Source organism: Coccinella septempunctata, chromosome 1 (assembly GCF_907165205.1).
Source record: "Coccinella septempunctata chromosome 1, icCocSept1.1, whole genome shotgun sequence".
NCBI lineage: Eukaryota > Metazoa > Arthropoda > Insecta > Coleoptera > Coccinellidae > Coccinella > Coccinella septempunctata.
The window spans coordinates 48,802,419-48,825,200 of NC_058189.1; the positions used below are offsets into that span (position 1 = coordinate 48,802,419).

At 35.5% G+C, this 22,782-nt stretch overlaps 1 protein-coding gene across 2 annotated transcripts in view; it reads right to left on the reverse strand.

Annotated features, from left to right (window-relative positions):
* Window positions 1-22,782, reverse strand: part of LOC123312530 (SCY1-like protein 2) — a 322,515-nt gene that overhangs the window by 105,777 nt on the left and 193,956 nt on the right. For both annotated transcript variants that reach the window (XM_044896997.1, XM_044897006.1), the window contains exons 7-8: window positions 17,056-17,186; window positions 6,806-6,920 (exon numbers count right to left, since the gene is read on the reverse strand). In XM_044896997.1, the coding sequence (XP_044752932.1) occupies window positions 6,806-6,920; window positions 17,056-17,186 (246 nt within the window). The remainder of the gene's footprint in view (window positions 1-6,805; window positions 6,921-17,055; window positions 17,187-22,782) is intronic.

The window sequence follows — 22,782 nt, forward strand, 5'->3', positions numbered from 1 at the left end:
TTGTGTTTTCATGAGATAATAAGCGTTCCTGGTGAAAATGACACCTCTGCAAATCCACAGTTTTTATCGGATTCTGTGGTTAGACAAAAGTTTATGGAAATTTCTCATCTTTATATTATATGAAAATGAATCCTCATTTCCGTTGATAATGCCATAACGTTATACCATATTTTATGTTATAGCAGTTTCACTAGCCTTGCACATGAAGAATGCGAACTCATTTCAAATGTAAGGACATGGTTATGGAGAGTAGAGAGAAGGAGAACGATCGCTGCTTTGAGACCACAGACAATTTGTCCCCTAAAATATGTACCAATAGGTAGTTCATGTTCTTGCCGATAGCCGCGCTGGCGATCACGGGATGACGAAAAAATTTTGATTTAAACTAGTTGAAGTTGGCTGAGTGAACTGTATTCCTTGTGACGGATGATTAGAATATTATTATTTTTTATTTTTGACAAGAGAAAAACGCATGACTATGGTGAAATGTTGAATCGTGCGGTAGTGTAAGAGTGGATTGGCATATGGAACAAAACGAGAAGAGATAACATTTCAGAATGTATTTTTGAGAGAAAATTGGAAAAAACTTTACCTCAAAAATCGACTCGAAATCAACTTGTGTGTCAAGAGCACTTTTGCGATGAAGATATCAAAAAAGATGATGGATTCATTATAAATGAAATCGAAATTGTCATCCCTCGTGAGAAGTGGACTCTTCTGAGTAAGAATATCTAACCAATAAAATTATATGGCTCTTAAGTGGATATTCTTGAAGAATTTTGTTGGCATAACATAATACACTGCGCAAAAAAATTAACGCACATTATGGAAATCTAAAATTCATTCTACAACTGAAGGTCTTCTCAATGATAATTATTTTTATCAGAATTATGCATGCATATGTTATCCACTTTCAACGGTTTTCTTCAATACAGATGTTTTTTCCCAGCAGGAATAAAAAAAGATGATATTATCAGATTTTGAATGTATTGGCTCCATTCTAAAATCAGTTGTTCTCGATCAATTCTAGTGATCAATAGTTTTCCTTCGTTTGATTTTGTACACTCGATCGCTATGCAACGCGAAACACGCAATTTGACCCAAGAGGAATGTGCCCAAGCGGTAGTTTTGCGAGAAGAAGGGTGGACATACACAAGAATTGCAGAAAGGTTTGGAGTTTCCCATACAAGTGTGTCCAGAATTTTGCAGCGATTCAGGGAGACAGGTATGAATGTCCGAAGACCAGGACAGGGTAGACCACGGGTAACAACTACCATTCAAGAACGTTACTTGAGAGTTTCTTCGTTGAGACAACGGTTTGCAACCGCTCGCCTCCTTCAAATTCAGCTTGAGCAAACTCATGAGGTGCAAATTAGCACTCAGACAATAAGAAATCGCCTCAGAGAATAGGATTTAAGGCCTCGTGTCGCGGCAAGAGTCCCAGCTCTTACCCCAGCCCATCGAAGGGCGCGTTTGGATTTTGCGAGAGAGCATATCCATTGGGAAGAGGCCGATTGGGAAAGAGTTCTCTTCACAGATGAGTCTAGATTCTGCCTCTACCATTGTGATCGACGTTCCCTTGTATACAGACGTCCACATGAAAGATATGCTCAGTGCAATTTCCTGAATACTACTGGTTTCGGGGGAGGATCGATTATGGTATGGGGTGGAATATCTTTGACTGCTCGCACAGACCTAGTGGTCGTTGATAATGGAGCTATGAATGCTGATAAGTATATAAGGAACATTCTTGAAGAGCATGTAGTGCCATTTGCCCCATACATTGGTGAAAATTTCATTTTTATGGACGATAATGCCAGACCTCATCGTGCGCGCATCGTTCAGGAGTACCTTGAAGAGGTTGAAGTCACTCGAATGGAATGGCCAGCAAGAAGTCCAGATCTCAATCCGATTGAGCAGGTTTGGGACAACCTCAATAGAAGGCTGAGAAGTTCAGAAAATCATCCAGCTACTCTTAATGACTTAGGAATCCAACTCGGAGAAATCTGGGAAGGATTAGATCAGAACATTTTAAGATCACTCATTTTGAGTATGAACCGTCGTTGTCGAGCTGTAATTAACGCAAGGGGTGGAAATACCAAGTATTAAATCACTTATCAGCATTTGAGTATTTTGAAAATTGTTCATTTCTCTTCTTTCACATAAGATTCGGTGAAATCCTGAATTTTTCTTCCATTTAATGTGTCTTGTTTCGTTCAAAACCTTCCCGAGAAAACATAAAAAAGAAGTTGTAAAGTCAATGTAGAGTTAACTTTCATTAAAATTGAGATTTTCAGAATGTGCGTTAATTTTTTTGCGCAGTGTATATGGTTAATAACGGTTCTCAGCTGAGTATTGGAAACAGAATCTACTCTAATAAGTAGTGATAAATCTGAGATTGCTACCTTTTGTTGTCTTGATATGTTTTACTCCTCACTTCGAATGTATCTAATTTTGTAGATTACATTAAACCAACTAACAAATCCTGTTTTCAATAAACAATGATAAACATATGTAGGTATAATTTTTTTATCAGTGATTTCTTTTGAATTTCATCGATTTTGTCATTTATTATGAATGAATAAAGCTGATAACTCAGTCCCCTTTATAATGTGAATTGTATTTTATTCCATATAATTCAGAAAATTCATATTTATTATAGATTTGGAGAAACGTATTTGAACAATCATCAGAAAAAACTACGATGACACATAACCTAAAATAAAATGAAGGCTGTTCATTTCAAATTGACGCTTAAATCCCCACCCCTTATCGACCAACCTAGCGATCGAAGCGACTCTTATTTTCCCCGTTTTTGGAGACGCATTTTTAGTACGGCGATAGTTCTCCTTCTCTCTACACTCCATAGCCTTCCTATTCGAACACTAGCCGCACCCAGTAAAGTTTTCTGTGTTTGTGACCAAGACCATATCTGTGATTGTAACAATTAATTTCGATAGAGCAGTAATAGACAATGTAATAACCGAAATAAAATATTTCGGTGAGCTTTTGAAGGGGCCATTGATGATAAAAGTTGCACAAGCTGCTCCAGTTAACTCTAGGTGTGCTTCCAAAAGAATTTCAAGAATTCGGAGCTCAAACTTCAGTGAACTCTCGAAGTCGAAGATGAAAATTATGCGAAGAAAATTAGAAATCTCATCGTCAATTCGTTTGATGGTGTTTCCTTTGTCACGTTGCATTCTTGATGTTAAATGAAATGAAATTTTTCAGAGAGATTATAAAATCGGGGATATCCAGCTTTAATTTGGAACCGTTAAGAAGGAATAGGGAATTACACTCCATTCAAACTTTAATGATATTTATCTCCCGTTGCCGACCTCCCATTGATATGTGGTTTCCGAGGATATTTCATGAAAAATTTAATTATTTGGGCAAAGCAAAGTCAATAGTACTACATTGGAAAAAAAAAGGAAATTATTTTTTTCTACAAGCGTGCGCGTTCAACCTTTTTCCCGCACGCATTCCAAGTTGCAAAGAGTCACTTTCCCACAGAGTGCGGGAAAAACGCCTGCTATTTCTTTGGATTAGCAGGGGTTTTTCCCGCACGCAAATATTATAGAGTAAATTAAATTCTATCATCTTTCTATGGACAGAACGTCAACGATGAGAAACCCTTAGTAACGACATGCAGAATAACGTCTGTCATTATATATGAATTAATCAAATGAGATATGATCTGTTTCGTAAAATGGATACATTTATATATTTCAAGCGCTTGTAGAAAAAATATTGTTCCTAACTCTTGCGGAAAGTGTCTTGCCCGCACTCAACTGCTTACCCGAACTCTGCTTCGCATCGTTCGGGCAACGGCAGTTTCGTGCGGGCAAGTATCACTTTCCGCACTTGATAGGAAAATAACTATTTCCGCCGACCTCTTAATAATAGCACTGTTTAACGTACACGAAATTAGGTGTTAATAAACCCTTTTATTGGTTAATTTCCTATTAATGCATTATTGTCATGGGTAATCGAACATAGAAGAAGTATTCAGCACCTTCCCAAATACTTATTTCATTTGTATGTAGCATTGATTTTCGTAGTACCTAGCGGGTGAATTGAGAAGAGATGAAATGTGGAGGTTGCAGAAAAATTATAATGGTTAGAGAGTAATCAATTTATGTACTATCCATGTACTACAACTCCAGCTTTCACCATCTCCACACATTCTTTAACAGATATTATAGAGACTGATGTCAATGTGATTTACTCAAAATGTCACAACTCGAATAATATGCCCTCTATGGACTTCTCGAATTGTTCGATCGGCCGCATAAATATCAACATTCCGATATGAGCATAGAAAATTTATAAGGTTTTGCAATCAAGAATTCACATCAAATTCGAAATGTGGTCGACGGAAAAATATTGTAATCAACTCGTTTATTAATTGAGCGATTAATGATCTCGAACATTAACGTGCTCGCTTCGCTCGCACGTTAAAATATCTCAATCATTAATCGCTTTTATTAATAACCTTGTTGATTAAATAACTATTCCGGGGAAAAAATTGGGCTTTGCATCCGATACCTTATCCATTTCAAGCATTTTCTACCAAAAATAATCAAATGAAATTGGACAGTTAAACAAGTAGAACGAATCTTCGAGTCTCTATGCACCGAACGCCAATGATAAGATAACCATGGTAACGACATGCAGAATAACGTCTGCCAATATACAGGGTGTATCTGAATGACACGAAAAAATAGAAGGGGTGATTCTTTGAGGAAAATTTGAGTGGGTATTTGGTATGAAATTTTTTGAAAAAACTTCCCCCAGAAAAGTGACACCCCTCTGAAGGTTTACTATTTCAACCCTTTCTGAGCATACTCCAAGGTCGAAAAAATTACATTAATTTCATTGAAAAATGATATTTACCAAGTTTTGTGTCTTTAGTCTTCAGCTTAATATACAGCGAAAATAAAAAAGAAAAACAATTTTTTTATTCACAAAAAACAAATTTTTTACAAAAAGTTTCATACCTCACATGAAATGAAATTTGATCTATTTCGAAAAAAAGATATATTTATATATTTCAAGTGCTTGCGAAAAAATATTGTTCCTAAATCTTGAGAAAAGTGTCTTCAGTGTATTGCTTGACGTTTCACTACAATTATTAGTGCCTCACCATAAGTCCTAAGTGAAGTAAGTATGCACGAGCAGAAAATTTTTTGTTTCTTTGCATAAATTTTTTTTCAAGTTACACTGCTTATTACGTTGCATTGCTGAATAATTTTCATTCATATAGGGAATCAAAACGACCAAGTATCTTCATAAAAAAAGAAAGTCGCTGTATAATCAACTACTAACTATAAATCCTTCAATCAGAAAAAAAATTCTGTCCGTTGTTGTTTTTTCAAATTTACTGTGATTTCAACCTATTTCCAGGGCCATCACTTTGTTATTTCCAATAAAACGAAATATAAAATAGAAAGAATATTTTGCGCATCATTGAACGCAGAAAACTGAAGGGAATTCTCCTCAATTTGGGTTATCACAGGATATGCAAGTTTAAACTGAATAATTATGAGTTTCATTCATGAATTTTTCAAATACACTGCGGAAACTATTCAGAATCATTCTTCAAATATGAGTTTTTAAAATTTAAATAGCTTTGTTTCTAATTAACGGTTTGGCAACAGCGCCTACTAGAGGATAAAAAGTAGAATGGCTTGTTTATAAAATAGCAGCTGTCGATTTATAGCCATCATAAGGTACTTAGGCGAGCCCCAACAGCATTGAACTCTAAAAAAAAAGTACTTTTAGAGTTCACTACTCAACAGCAACCGGCCATAAAAATCCCATAAAATTTTACGATCTTCCTCGTTCGTCGCAGACTTCATAGACAGCCATCTTTGTCTCTATCTCTTCAAGATAGTGAATTTGTTGTCCTTTATTATCAACGCATATTTTAGTCGATGTTGTAAACTTGTGCAATAGAAACGAAACGCTTTAAATTTTAAATACCCATTTTTATTTTTCATTTTTAAGTACTTAAAATAAGTTTTTTTGTGTAAACGGTTGGAATGGTTATTTCAAAATGTGACGTTTCAAAGATATTTAATAAAAATCATTTTCGTCAGAAGGAGTATTCCCTATCAAGGCCAGCTTGTATCCAACGCGTTCCCCTTCAAGAGAGGCAAGACAAGCCACTCACAGACTTCACAACTTAACCTTGAACATTTCTGACAAACTGGCTTTCGTGACCAATCAGCTCTTAGCCAAACTAGTGTATGACGAGGTGCTGAGCATGAGGACTGATCTGGTCCTAAGAATAACCCTCAGTGGTCTACTTCCCGGCACAGATGACTCACAAGGACCTTATCGGTTTATTGACAGATCCAGAACCCAACATGGATCTGGACCTGACAGTCGCAGACCGCTGACCGAGCTCATTGTCAGTCTGGGCAGGCTAGCGATAGCATTCTTAGAAAGTTTTTGTAAGGAATTGCACAAGGGCATTAAAATTAGCCACAATTTTGCAGAACAGCGTGTTGTCAAAAAACTGCATAAGTTCATTTTCATTTTTGGAGAAAGAGCTCGTATTCAAAAGTTAACCGATGCAAATAAGCCAAATTTACTGAATTACGATCAGAAACTTCATATAAGCCGTTTGATGTTGCTGATATAATAAATTCTCAAAGCAGAACTGATGAGCCAAGAGGGATGTAAAATGTGAGAGTTTCTAATACTCCCCGCAGACCGGGGGACTCAATGTTTGCCAACATTGCCGAACGAAATTCAACCTATAAAATCACTGCTGGAAAAACAATCTTGCCAGACTCACCTTTGGGATGAAAGGAAGGGCCTCTTTCAAGGTAATTCGATAAAAATGTGCCTTTTGAGTTGGATCCTTCATATTTATCACATCTAGGAACTGGAGCGCGTGTACTGATGGATCACTGAAAAAAAATACAATGTATGCATCTTTCCAATGAATTATGGGTAGTTTTCGTGAACTTTTATGACGTGCGTTCATAAAAATTCGTCGTTAAGTAGGCTATGGAATGTTGATGTTCTGTAACTGAAAGTATTTCTTTTTTTGAATATCTGATCCGAGATGAAAACATGTAAACATTGCTGACATTTTTCTATGTATCGTAATTTTCTAGCACTAGGTAGCTATCTAGTAGCGATTAAATCGCATGTGACAAATTCGACCGTCGGCGTCAGATGAAACGTTAATCGCATGTGTATAGAGAGTCTTGCTTATGCTCATTGCAAGAAAAATCACAGCCTTTTAAAGACTCTATAGACTCTAAAGACTCTATAAACGGCTGTGGAAAATCATAGTAGTTTGAGGACGGATGTCGTGCTACTTTCGAGCCACTGAACTCAATAAAACATTGAGTTCAATGTTTCGAGCATGCTTTTTTTAGACATGCTCAGTCGGATGCTTTTTTGGTCGTATGTGTAACAGTACTTTTAGCCATGTTCAGACTAGGCTAGTGCTAGTAGTCAGTCGAGTAGCGCGTAATTCAGTAGTTGAAACACCTGCTACTGCCCTTCACAACTTAAATGTCTAACGTCCAGTTTCATAATCGAATTCAACGTCACTTTAAGCTTAAAGCTTCCTTTACTGCCATTTTTAGTAGGGTTAAAGGAAGCTTTAAAATTAAAGCGACTTTAGGTTTGATTATGAAACCGGCCGTTAGTGTTCACTCTCCAAATTACTCTCAACTCTACTATAGTCCATTTAAGAATGATTGACATCTTGGGTGGCTATGGAAAGTCGAATTTAATGGCGGTATTCTCCTTTCATCTGTAAGCTAATCTGTAACTTTTCATAAGATTACAGGACACTTGCAATTCTGGACGTGTTTCAGTGATCTGTAGCTAACAGGAACCCGTAAATATTTACGAGTATTAGAGAGGTGATTATAACTTTGGGACGTTTATTGAAGTATGTATACGTCAAAACTTCAATCAACTCTTAGGAGAAACAGGTATCTTTGATATAAATATTTTCAAAATAATAAGTTGTTCCAAAATGACACTTTGATAGTTACAGGCATAGATTAATCTATGGTTACAGAAACCTTTCCAGAATTGCATTATTTACGAATCTGCAAATCGGACACTTACAGATGGATCGTACGCTACAGATTCGTAACTTACGGAAGAAAAGCAGAATACAACCATAAGTTGGTAATAGCCCATTAAGCCCGTTTGCAACAGCCGAGAATTCATGCGCCGTGAATTCTTTACAGTTTACAGGCATAGATGTATAATACTTGGTATTATAGGTGCATACGCACTTTTGGTAGAATTCACTGTTCAGTTGAAACAAAATATTCTCTGCCGTTTTCTTACCAAAATTTGGTTGAGAATTCTCCAGAGAATTCTGGGCTGTTACAAACGGGCTTAAGTTGAGATTTTGTGTTGGGGAATTCAAGTTGGTTTTGTATGTGATTCTATGACTGACCGAAGATAATTTGAATTTTGTACTGCTGTTTATGTTCTCAATTTAATCGAACAAATTGAAATCATAATTTTATCAATTTCGAATGCTGATTAATATGCTCTGAATTTGAATATTTTTTTTTCCAAATATTTTCATATATTCCAGGTTTGTGAATGAAACTACAGAAATTATTGAAGATCTTTTGTGACCAGATATTAAGCTGCGTTTGGACTTCCAAGGTCTACTTGGCTGTTAATCTTTTTTGAATGGACTATAAAATACTAGCTTCGTCTGAACAAGGCTTTAAAGCATTACGCTAATGCTTGTTAGTGGCACTAGCTACAGAAATCTAAACTGTTGATGATTTTCGGAACGAATCAGGTAATGGGCAGATAACGAAGAAGAGTAGGCCCATTTCGGCATCAGCAGCAACAGTAAATATTAGCCTCTAGAAAATAGGAGCGAAATTCTTGCCTAATGATCCTAGAGACAAATTTCAGGAATATCAGTATAATTTAAAATATAATCCTGGATTTTTGATCGAAGTTTTTTATGTTGCTTTCCAGAAGTCTCTCGGTGTCACCCATCATTGGAAGTCCCACATCTCATTCTTCATCGCAGAAATATAATAAATCAGTTTTCAGATTGCCTCTGGGAGCCGAAAAAACTGTTTTCATAAGATTAATTCACTTCATCTTGGCCTTCATCTCCATTCCAGAACTCCAGGACTTTTTGAACCTAGCTACCCCCTACACGTGGAGCCTTGAGTTGACAGGCTTGATAGCTTTTCACAAACCAAATCACGAAGTTTCGGATTCGGCGTCCGTCCGACCAGTTAACCGATTGAACTATTGCATAACTACGTGATTTCCATTTTCTTTCTCGCTCTTTCAGGCAAACGTGAGGAAAATATCGTATTACCTCCGAACTCTCTGTTGAGGGGGATAAATTGGGTTATCTGCGGATGATTTGAAATAGGGTTCTGTTAAGTAGGTGTCGATTTCAATTTCAATTCGAAGGTAGTTACACAGAGTGTATAAAAAGTATTACACAAATTACATGCAGGGTGTGCATAATTGATGACACCAAAATTGCAACTTTTTAACCCAACAAGATAGAGTAAAAGGAATGGCACATTAAGTTCGTCGTATTTCGAGAAACTTATTATAATGCCATTAACTGCATTCCACATATGAGATTTGTTTACATTTTAATATATTCAATATTTTCTCTACAAGAATGTTTCTTTTTTATTTTATATTCTTTAGGTTAAGAGTATGCAACTTGTGAGACTTACTTACAGTAACTCATATTCATCATTGTGTATTTTCAGCTGGCCTGATGATGGAATAATAATAATCCGAAATCGATCGCCTAAGAATAAAAATACGTTTCCGTTTGTGCTAGGATGTTGAAATACATTCATTCATTCATTCATTGCTGTATCCCGTTACCGGGAATAAATCTACAAAAAGACCTAAAAAAGAACAGACTTAAATGTAATTTCTTAGGGCTATTTGCGACTGTGTGCCCTCCTGTGACTGAAGAGACCCAACCGTGCCCTACAGATCCTTCCGCACTCCGGGCATGGATAGTCACCAACTTCTGGCCGCCGCTGTATTCTTCTCGAGTCTCCATTATAACTGTGCACTATAGACCTCCACTGTGACCTGTCTAACGCTAGTTGTTCCCAGTTATGATTGGCATTAACTGATTTTAGGGATTGATGTAGAGTATCCTTAAACTGCTTATACTGGCCTCCTGGTTTCCGGGCTCCCTCTGCCAATTCGCCATACAGAGCTATTTTGGGGAGTCTTGTGTCTTGCATCCTCAGAATGTGGCCGCTCCATCTGAGTCGGGCCCTCTCTACTTGAGTCTCAATTGTTGTACAACTCGCGCGTTGCATTTGAAACTTTGTGGAACCATCTGATGTGCATTATCTGTCTTAGATGACGTTGTTGCGTATGTTCAAGCTGTTTAATATATCGCCTGTAGGACGTCCAGCTTTCGCTTCCGTAAAGAAGCGTTGGGAGGACCACTACCTTGTAAACAGCTGTCTTGGTCTTCAGATTGGGGTCGTGATTTTGAAACACTCTGACCTTTAGCTTCCAGAATGCCCGTGATGCCGAATTGATACGGTTGTGTATTTCCGTGTCATTATGAAGACACTTTTTTGATAGCAATCCAGTGGCGTACTCTGATTTTTTCCAACAGGTTCATTTGCTGAGCTATAGTATAAAGTTGTGTTTTTTCGTATGGAAACAGTAGTTTAAAATGACAATTACTCGAAAACAAAAGAAGATGGAATGATGGAGGAATGCAGTTGATGACATTATAAGTTTCTCGAAAAATGACGACTGTAATGTGCCATGCATTTTCCTCTATGTCGTTGGGTTGAAAAAGTTTTAGTTCAGGTACCACCAATTTTGCCCACCTTGTACAGGGTATCCCAAATTGCTCGATTTCGGCTGTTTCCGGTGTTTCCAGACTAGATAGGTGAAAATATTGAAAAGAGTTCTTGGCTCGATTTTTGTGAAAAGTCTATAAGTGGAAACCGCTCCACGATATCTTGATTTGTCTTGAAGACATGACCAAATTTTGATATTTTGTCAATTTCGAAAATGTGCCATAACTCTTTATTCTCGAAATTATCTGAAACGATAAAAACTTTCTTTACTCACTTTTTCACTGGAAATACGACATTATATGCAAATTTTTAATCTCCTGTACTAAGGGTGAAAAAAAACTTCTCTATTTTAAATACGAATGTTATCTGTTTTTGATTCTATGTTATACAAAAAATAGCTTTTCAAAAATATATAACTTCTTTACTTGAGGCAAAATCATCATTTTAGTGAAATTTCCATTTTCGAAGAATTCTCTTAAATCATTGACAACAGAAATCTCTACTCCCAATAAATCTCCTTCTCTATGATACGAATTAGCACTTTCCGTTCACAGAATTTCATTTCTAACCATGTGATTCACTCAATTTGATTAAATATCGAGCAGAATTCCTATAATCAATTTTAATATAACTCATAAAAGGTTCTCAAATTGAGTACCATAATTCTGTCAACAATTTCGATATCTTTTTCTAACAGAATCCCCTGTATTCAACAGGGAAGGCTTGAATATTTTATTTCTAACATATCCTCATACGAAAACATCCAAACTATTGAGGTCTGGTCATCTTGTGGACAGGCTGTAGGACCATAGGTTCCCATTCACTGGTTCCTTATATCTAGGGCAATGCTTTTTTTCGAAAATAATCCAGAGCAAATAATTCATGAAAATTCATCTCATTCTATGATCTATGATCTTAACAATGTTATCTAAATTTTAAGTAGGTACGTATTTTTATATACAGGGTATTTCATGAGTCGTTGGCCATAGCCTAATGGTGAATGCAGGTCATACAGGTCTTTCAGAAAACTTGCTTTTTTTGTATCCTAGGCTATTAGTTTCGGAGATAGGGGGTGATTCATAAATATTGGCCTAAATTTGCGATAGCCATAACTCTGGACGGCAATTCCGATTTTGTTCAAATTTTATGGGTTTGTTCACTTCAGAATGTTCTTTCAAACGGCGCATGAAATATCAATATTTTCAGGGCAGTACTCAGAATATCGTGATTTTTCATTCAAGCCCCAAAATCTATATTTTTTACATACCTTACAGAAATTTCGTTATTGTCCTGAAAAACTACATAATTTATTCTAAGAAATCCAATTTTCACTTTGCATGGCACACTTGTCACAAGGGAATAGGAGACGGACGAATTCATATTTTATGTCATTTTTCGAAATGCGGTCATGTTTTTATTCCTTCGGTAATAGTATTTATTGCCCTTTGCCGTGATTCTGAATTATTTCAAATTCTGTTCAATTCTTCTTCATTTTGAACCCCCAGCACATAGTGAGTGTTCGTAAAAAAGTGTTTAAAATTATGCAAGGTCGAGCTGTGAATTTTTTTGAAATTACATATTGAATTTACATACAAATGATGTAAACCATCCATAAGTATATTTGCTTCATAAAACACATAAAATTTATTCTTCAACAATGAAAATGTACTATCATAAGAGATGTAAGTTATGTAAGAGATGGAGTTCTTCCATCTCTCCTCGCTCTGGAAATCAGATTATTTATTGCTCTTCTTATCATATCGGGATTTTGTTTAACTTCTGCACAGGCTTCTTCTATCCTCTGTCGCAAATGCTCCCCTGAAGTGTCTGTCACTTTTTCACGCACACTCAGTAGGAACTGAAGATTTAAAATGAAAAAGAGTTGAACAGAATTTTGAAAATTTTTAATTCTCGACCGAAGACAATGAATAATATCACCAAAGGAATAATAACAGGACCGCATTTCGAATAAATGACATAAAACATGAATTCGTTCGGTTCCTTCATTGTTGTTTTATGGAAGGAAATAAAAAGGTTTTTCGGAAGAATAAATTTTAATAGATTTGTGTGTTATGAAGTAAATACACTTACGGATTACATTTTTCAAGAGGGTTTACATCATTTGTATCTAAATTCAATATGTCATTTCAAAAGAATTCACAGCTTGACTTGGCATACTTTTAAATACTTTTTTACGAACACTCAGTATGTGCTGAGGCTTTGAAATGAAGAAGAATTGAACAGAATTTAAAATTATTCAGAATCTCGGCAAAGGACAATAAAAATTATCACCGAATAAAAACCGGACCGCATTTCGAAAAAATGATATAAAATATGAATTCGTCCGGTTCCTATTCCCTTGTGACAAATGTGCCATGCAAAGTGCAAACTGAATTCCTTAGAATGGGTTATGTAGTTTTTCATGGTAATAACTAAATTTCTGTAAGGGATGTGAAAAATATAGATGAAGCTTGAATGAAAAATCAGGATATTCTGAGTACTGCCCTGAAAATATTAATATTCCATAAACCGTTTGGAGGAGCTTTCTGAATTGAACAAACCCATAAAGTTTGATCCCAATTGGACCTTGCATTCCAGAGTTAGGGCTATCGCAAATTTAGGCCAATGTTCATGAATCACCCCGTATCTCCGAAACTAATAGCCTTGGGATACAAAACAAGCAAGTTTTCTGAAAGGCCTGGATGACCTGCATTCACCGTTGAGCTATGGCCAACGACTCATGAAACACCCTGTATATTATTAAATGTAACATGTTCTGTTCTGTTCGGTTGCAATTTTTCTGGTTTAATGCGTGGATTGACAGAAAATCATTTTCGATTAATTTCCTTTTCACTACAGTTACGTGCTTTGCTGATAACCATGCGTAATCCTACATCGTGTTAGTGGCGTTAATGCATCGGCGGCTATTTCCTCAAACCACAAATTCAAATTCATCTCAGCTGAATGCTGTCAACGTCAGGAGTGCCGTACCTCATAATATGAGGTTAGGTATATTACAGGTGAATTTGATGCCATAAAAGATAGCAGCCTCCAACGATTTTCAGCTCGTTAGCGACGAGAGGAATTTCCTATTTAAATCCACCGGCATCGTGCTGGCTGACGAATATTTATCGAGTGTACATAACAATTACTTGTTTATACAGGGTGTTTAATCATTACCTAGACAAACATATATAGTGGGTAAATGACACCGGGAGAATCACATTTGCCTTATGACATATACCCATTTCAAAATGGCGGAAAACCTTCGATGTTCGTGATTTTTGTTTTGTTTCCAAATTGAATTTCATTTTCTGAATGAACACAATTTTCGAACAATTTCCTTGTAGTTTCATACAATCAGGAAACATTTCAACAATTTCGAGTTTTCATTTCTCAGAAACGCGTCATAAGGCTTATATTCAAACTTCGGCCACGTGATTCATGTCGTCCGATTTTCAGTTAGTTTCGTATTCTACAGGAAATGCTCTGATTTTCATGGGTATGAAACATGACACATTGATTCCATAGCCTTCCCCAGGTATCATACAGTTAAATATGAGTCCTCACCGAGTTATATAGGTAACAAATTATACAGGGTGTCCCGTAAAGACCACGTCAAACGGAAACGGAAAGTAGATCAGAATGTGCTCTACCTGATGTGAAAAAATCGTTCATATGAAAATCTCACAGTTTTCGAGATATTTGATGTTTTATGAAAATGTTGAATTTTTTCACTTAAACTGCTTTCTCTCTTGCGGAAGCTGCAATTAAATACTTTTCGAATCAGTTTTCTTCCGTAAATTTTGTTGAATGATTACTCCAATTCATGCAATGAAAAATACCACAAAATATTATACAGGGATTCTGAAAAAAAAATTGAAATTCATGTTCTGAAGGAAGTGTTTTTTTGTGCTGAATTCTATCTGACGTGGTATAAAAAAAAGACACTAGATCTTTTCTGCATATTACGTTGAAAAGTTGCCCATTTTGTGAGGATTCCGAAATGGTAAAATACAGGTGAAAACCTTCTTCACGAAAAAAGATATTTGAATGTTTATCGAAAATGGAACATTTCTATGAAAAACTGATCTTTTCACCCTTTCCATAAATACTTTCATTTTGCACTTCCTGCTGAAAATAATCAATCAACAAATCAACAAAATGTTATTAAGATGCTAATTCACTGACTGAGTTTTTTTATTTCTTTTTCTTTGCCTAAACAACTCTCGAACATCGATATGATGTGATGCGATTCAATGATTCACCAGACTTAAATCCTCTTGATTTTTTTACTGGGGTTTTTTAAAAGAAGGAAATTTATTCGAATCCTATAAGAGATGAAGCACACGCATTCGTATTTCAGCAGCCAAAATAGCGGGGAGAAGTTTGTATGGTTTGAAAAAGGCATTTCTCAATAGATGATGGGCATGTATTAGCGATGGGGGTGGTCATTTTGAGCATTTGCTCTAATAAGAATCCTGAATTTTTATTATTGATATTTTTGTAAAGTTTCTTCACAATAGATTTGTTGATGTTGAAGGTCCTGTGCGTTATTACATTATATCATTGCAATTGAAGAAAAAAAAAGAATAATTTTATTTCATAAGTAATTTAAGGACTAACTGACATTTTTCAAGAGAATTATTCAATATGTTACAGCAGAATCTGCAAAATGAAAGAATTTGTGGAAAAGGTGACAAAATCAGTTTTTCACAGAAATGCTCCATTCTCGATGAACATTCAAATATCTTTTTTCGTGACGAAGGTTATCACCTGTATTTAACCTTTTCGGAATCCTCACAAAATGGGCAACTTTTCAACGTAATATGCAGAAAAGGTCTAGTGTCTTTTTTTTATACCACGTCAGATAGAATTCAGCACAAAAAAACACTTCCTTCAGAACATGAATTTTAATTTTTTTTTCAGAATCCCTGTATAATATTTTGTGGTATTTTTCATTGCATGAATTGAGGTAATCATTCAACAAAATTTACGAAAAAAAAACTGATTCGAAAAGTATTTAATTGTAGCTTCCGCAAGAGAGAAAGCAGTTTAAGTGAAAATATTCAACATTTTCATAAAACATCAAATATCTCGAAAACTGTGAGACTTTCATATGAACGATTTTTTCACATCAGGTAGAGCACATTCTGATCTACTTTCCGTTTTCGTTTGACGTGGTCTTTACGGGACACCCTGTATAACCATTTGCCCAGTCGCTTGAAATCAATGAGTGGAAAATCTTTCAAGAGAGAAGTTAAGTTCCTTTTAACTAACAGGTGTCACTATAGTGTGGAGGAGTTCCTTAATGACTCCATTTGTTGAATTTGTTTTTTTTTTCTCTTGTATTTGTTATAATATATGACTTGTCCTATACATTTCTTAAGTGTCCAAAAGGATCAATAAAGTTTATTTATTTATTTATTTATTTATATGATGAAACACCCTGTATAAACAAGTAATTGTTATGTACACTCGATAAATAATCGTCAGCCAGCACGATGCCGGTGGAATATGCGTCAGTCGAACCACAGTATAGACACCATGTTGGTGTCTATACTGTGGTCGAACTGCATAAGGTGCAGCGCGCCAAAGGAAGCTGGTCACTGCCCTTGACTTTGGAAGCCTGATTGACGCAGAATCCACCACTATAAACGTGACTGACGGCCATTTTTACGTTCAATTTGATTAAAATAATCATTTTTCAAAATTTCAAGTGAAGATCGGTCACCGCCTGACGTCATGTTTCCATCATCGGGAAAGTGACTGAAGCCCATTTTCACTCATAATCATGAATAATTCACATCATTACAAAGTTTCACGTGGAGATCAATCACTTTTTTTTGAGAATTTTCCGGCGAGTTTCACCGCCTCCCACGCCCACGCCCACCGCTATTGGATTGACTGACGCGCGGACCTCATATGTACAAGTGGAGAAAACTACTCATCCTAAAAAATTCGTGTGAAGATCGATCACTAGTTCAAAAGTGACGCCACCTCCCGGACTATAAGTGTTGAGCTGTCACTTGCTCATTATCGAATACTGTTAGTTGAAGTCGTTTCCTTATCAATATCACCCACTAGAATTAACAACTAAAATTCTTATCAGGACAGTACAAACCTAATACCTAATATGGATTCAACAAACTCATAAATGAGTGGATGAAATTATGAAATTATCCTTGTTGAAATTATAAAATGTACACTGAATTGACTTTCTCACCTGAAATACTTTATGAGGGTAAGAAGTTGCGCAGTTGGTCTCTGCCTTGTATCCTTACTAAGGAGTCTAACGGTTGCTTCTTGTAGTGGCAGTGGTATTTTTGACAGAATGTTTTGTACTTGATCTTCCAGCTGAAACGAATCAATTTCTTCAGTTTGTATTCGACACATACACACATGGAATAATTTTACTCCGATAAAAGAGTCGAAAGTATAATAATAAATCGTGATGATAGTTTAGTGTCTGAATTATAATAATATTATGAAGATTTCTAACGGCATGCAGACAGGTCGTAGGTTCGAATCCTGCTCTGGGTGGTTCGACTTTTTCCTAAAATTTTGATAGCTGTGGGTGGTCACTAAAATAGCTGATACTAGATTTCTAATGAATGTATAAAAACCAAATTTTGCCCAGCTTTTGTCAACATATTGGATCATACATTACATCTCTATTTTTACCAATCTGATATACACAGTCTTCCAAAATTGAAGTTAAAAATTCAAATAGATGTTCAATCGAAACTTAATTTTTTCAAAGGGAAAACTATATTTTTTCTTGTTCATCATGTAGAGCAGGTTAAAATGACCAAATTTTCCGTAAAGTGAATAGTTTCAGAAAAATGGACGAAAAAGTGCATTTTCCCGTAAAAACTAACGATAATTATTATCAATTGGTGTTGTTGCTATATAGTTTGGCTCAAAATAATCAAGTAGTTGTCTGACAACACAAAAGAAAACTCAAAAATACACAATTAGATAAGTGCTAGTTTCATTAGTTGCCATATTCCATCAAGTTAATTGATTAATTATCGTTGGTTCTTACGGCGAAATGCACTTTTTCGTTCATGTTTCTGAAACTATTCACTTTACAGAAAAAAATTGAATACCTTTTTTGCTCATTTTAACCTGCTCTACATGATGAACAAGAAAAAAATATAGTTTGCCCTTTGAAAAAATTAAGTTTCGATTGAACATCTATTTGAATTTTTAAGAAGACCCTGTATATCAGATTGGTAAAAATAGAGATGTAATGTATGATCCATATGTTGACAAGAGCTGGGCAAAATTTGGTTTTCATTCATTAGAAAACTAGTATCAGCTATTTTAGTGAGCACCTACAGCTGTCAAAATTTTAGGAAAAAGTCGAATATCTCAGAATCGGTGCTATATGGGACCATGGTTCTCATACCAAAGTTACCCTGAGATTTGACAAGAAATTCAAAAATGCAATAATATACAGGCTGTTCTAATTTAAAATAAGAAAGTTGATACTAACAGGAAAAATACGGAGCACCCTGTATTAAGGTGGGTAATAAAAAATAAAAGTTCAATCGATAATAGACAAGTTTCGTATTGAACTTTTTCTTCTAGATCCTTTAGTTTCCACAAAAAGTTACAGGGACACTTTAACTAGCACATCCTGTAATTCTCTATCCCTATTCCTGATACTTTCGGAGATTTTAACGGTTTTCCACAAAAAAAAAATGCAAAAAATTACGGATCCATTAAAATAGGAATGGAAACGACATTTCATGTTTTAGGAAGCTGTAATTTCGAAAATAGATCAGTGAGATTCTGAGAATCCTTCAAGTTCAGGAAAAACTTGTTTGTATTATACAGGGTGTTCCAAAATTCTTCGTCTCTAGTTACTCGATATAAAAACAGCGAAAAGTTGATTTTTCCAAATGGTAGACCCTACTTTTTATACGATATTTTCAGAGAAAATCAAAATACGTACCTAGTGTATACCGTGTTTCTATACGAAACTTCATGGTTTCGGAAATAAAGAAAAAATTTCTATGTAAGTATGGGTTTTCAGCGTACGACTACATTTGCTACCGTAGAATTACTGCCAAGTTGATGACTTTATTTCCGAAAGCATGAAGATTTCGTATAGGAACATGATATCAGATAAAAAGTAACGCTGACGATCTCAGTGACCTATTTTCAAAATTTCAGCTCTCTAAAATATGAAACGTCTTTTCTGCGCCTATTTTATTAGATCAATGTTTTTGGAAATTCTTTGTGGAAAACCGTTGATATCTTCAAAAGTATCAGGACTAGGGAAGTACCAAACAAAAATACTCAGATGAGGATAGAGAACCGAAAAAAGTTATAATAAATAGGGTGTCCCATTCGAAATAACGAAGTTTGTAGTATTTGTTCCTATAAGCGGCAACGTCCCAACATTGGAAATATTTTGTTCAGGTAGATCAGAAGCGTAGACCGTAGTTCCCAAATTTTCCGAACAATCCTATGATCCGTTTTTCGTAAACGTCCAAAAGGACTCCTACCGTGGTTCATTCTGGAAATCTAGTGAATGTCAAATCGTTGATCGGACAATCAAGGTTTTGTGAAACCCAGTGTAAACCTTCCAGATCTTCAAGAAAAACCGGTTGTAATTTCAAGAACAGGGATTCCGAATTACCCATCTGCCGTCATACAACTCAAAGTCTTTCTGTAGGACATGGCTCCTTGAATTCGAGCCTGCAAGTGAAGGAAGGGAATGTTTTTTCCGGCCTTTGAGATATTACGCCAGACTCCAACTCATATTCAATTGCCCTTAGGACACCTCCGTATCAAATTTTCATAGGGGATTTTCATCCACCACTTTTTTTGCAGCTAGAAATGCTACATATCGATCATTGCGATATTTCTTTACATTTCCAGAAGCACCGGAGTGTGTTTTTCAACGTCAATCGGTTTATTTCGAATATGTAGAAATTCAATTTGTCCTGTACTCTCACATCAGGACCGGCTTCAGTTTTCTTCCCATTGGCAAATATTTAATAATTTTACACATCTAAACGAGTATGTTTGAAATGAGTCATGGTGTAAAATATACTCCTACATCTTACTCGTGTTGCCATTATCTATGACAACACGACTGATGAGTGAAAGTTTTCGATAATTTGGTGAAACTACGTTCAAATTCTAAAAATATTGCAATTCATTGCAATGAATGAAAATCGAACGTAAAATTCAATTCAGTAAAAGGGAAACTTTGAATATATTCATTCATTTTACCATTTTACCTTCACCCACCTGAAGATGCTATTGTGATAGCGAAACAAGTGTCGTGGTTTAAAAACTCATTTTGTGAAAATCGTATAATCTGTCTGAAGTTCAATTATGGATTTTCCATTAAGTATCGGCCACATCAATTCAATAGGAATTCATTCGAATAGAATGAGTAGAACAAGTTATAATTGTTGTTCAACCAACAGATGTGCATTGTGCGGAACTTTTCTAGCTTCTGATCGTTCGTTGTATGATTATGTGCCTGTAGTAAAGAAAAAATGAAGTAACATCCTCTTGTTGATTCCCCTTCCGGCTGAACCTCATGCAGTGATCGGAGATTTACACCCTGCACCTTCTGATATCACAATATGTTAACGATGCTAGCGTAATAGGTTAATAGGATCTTGAAACTAACCGTCTAACATATCATGACAGTTCGTAGCAAAGATTATAACTCTATAATCTTTGGATCGTAGATAATACCTTTGGGTTCAAAATTCACTCAGTTATGAGATGAATAGGATATAACATATCTACAAAAAAGAAAAAATTATTGTCACTATCAAAAAAAATCAGTCCTCGGCACTCTGGATGGTGCCATGCAATATAATTTGGCAAATTGAATGAATGAATCTTTAACTTTACGCAAATATCGAAGAAATCATGGTCCAAATTTATGTGAGACGGTCCTGCAAATGAAATGATAATTGGTTGCACATTTCTGGAAACTTATGGAAGCTATCTTCTAATTTCTATTACATTGAGTCAAGACCTTTGTTACAAAAATGCTGAAATTTAATTCATAACTTGAAATTACCTTGAAAATATTGATTCCACAACGTTGGGGTTCAATAATAAAAGAACACGGGAAAAAATAACATTTTTAAAATATCCTTTAATTAAGTAAAGTTTCACAAAAAATTTAAATTGGCCACCATGAGTTCTGATACATGCTCTATAGTCTACACTTTCTAATGAATCATAGCTTTATTGCATATCAACAATTTCAAAATGAGTATCGTTTCATTGAATTAAATTTCACAAAAGATGCCCTAAGAGGCCCACCATGAGCTTCAGTACATGCTCTATACTTCTTATAGATGATTGCTTCATTCTGCTTGCATTTCTCATTTTAGCTGCTAAAAATTTTAGAATTTATTCTGTATTGAATGCTGAATATACAGAGAGTTATACCATTTTGGAATCTCAATGAAACGGGCATGTTTTTTCTTGCATTGGCTCTCAGGTAACCATATTTTTTTTATACCACGCTGGGTTGAAATTATGCAAATAACCAATACGGAAAATTTGAGTTAGATCTTTTTTTATGCGCCCCAAACATAATAATTTACATTCGATAGCGCATCTATCCAGGAATACTATCTAAAAAACAGTCAAAAAACCGCCATAGGGTCCTCTACCCGCAGGCTCCATATTATCCATTCATTACGCCACACCCTGTATATATCCTATTGACACTAACGATATTTCATGAGTGCCAACCTTACTCCAACCGATTGCTTTTATAAGAGTGAATGGAGTATACACACGATTACATTCATAAAATCGAAGACGGTTTTTTGCTGTACGCTCAGACTGTTCGATAAGTACACAGAACATACGATATTACCTTCGGAATAACTAGTTAAATCTGTGATACCACACATCTGTGGATCTTTCAAACAGAGTTGTATTCAGCCAAAGTACCCAATTTTTCAAATTTCACAGATACTTTTTATTTTGAAACATCTCGAAAACGGCGCATAATACGAGAAAATATGAAAAATACTTTTATTTTGCAAAACGTTCGAATGTTCATTAGATAGTGCTAGAGTTGGGTTCTTTGAATTTTTGGTATTTTTATGGTACGTAATGGCCATAATGAGAAAACTCGAAGACGTGAGTGATATCTTGTGTTCAACAAAGATTCATCAAATAAATGAAAAACCATATTCCGAAATTTATTTCATTCGATAAACCGTTTGTGATTTGCAACTGAAAATAACATTTTTCATGACGTTTAGGTAGCCTGTATCTTTTAAACCTAGCCGACGGAAAAACGGTGAAAGAAAGAAGTGCTTCTCTTCACAAACCTTTTAGGGCTTTCACTCCCAATCTCTGAAAACAAAATCAATTAAAAATGAAATCAACGATTTGCTCCTGCGTGAATTCTTGCACTAATTTGTCAGGAGCAAATTAACTAGAAAAAATTGTTGCCTGACAATGAACTCAAAATGAATAACGTTGAAACTATAATTCTTCGTAACGTTTCGGAGTCTATATCAGACTCCTTCATCAGAGATTGGGAGTGAAAGCCCTAAAAGGTTTGTGAAGAGATGCAAAATCCTCCCAAAATAAATTTCAATCGATATCTGAAAGAAGTGCTTCTTTTGACCTCAAGAATATACTGTTAAAATATTTGTAAGTCGAAGACTCAGCCTTTATTTCAAGCGCTTGTAGAAAAAATATTGTTCCTAACTCTTGCGGACAGTGCAGTTTCGTGCGGGAAAGTAGGTATCTACCAGTTTTCGCACTTGTTAGGAATATAACTATTTCCTGTCGACCATTCAACTTGAAATTATCAACATTTTCCTCAAACATGTATTCAATGATGTGAGTTTATGGATAATTTTTCTGGTATTGCGAATAAATCTGAACTTCATATTTCTCTTGAATTCCTTCTATAGATTCACCCTGAAGTTATTGG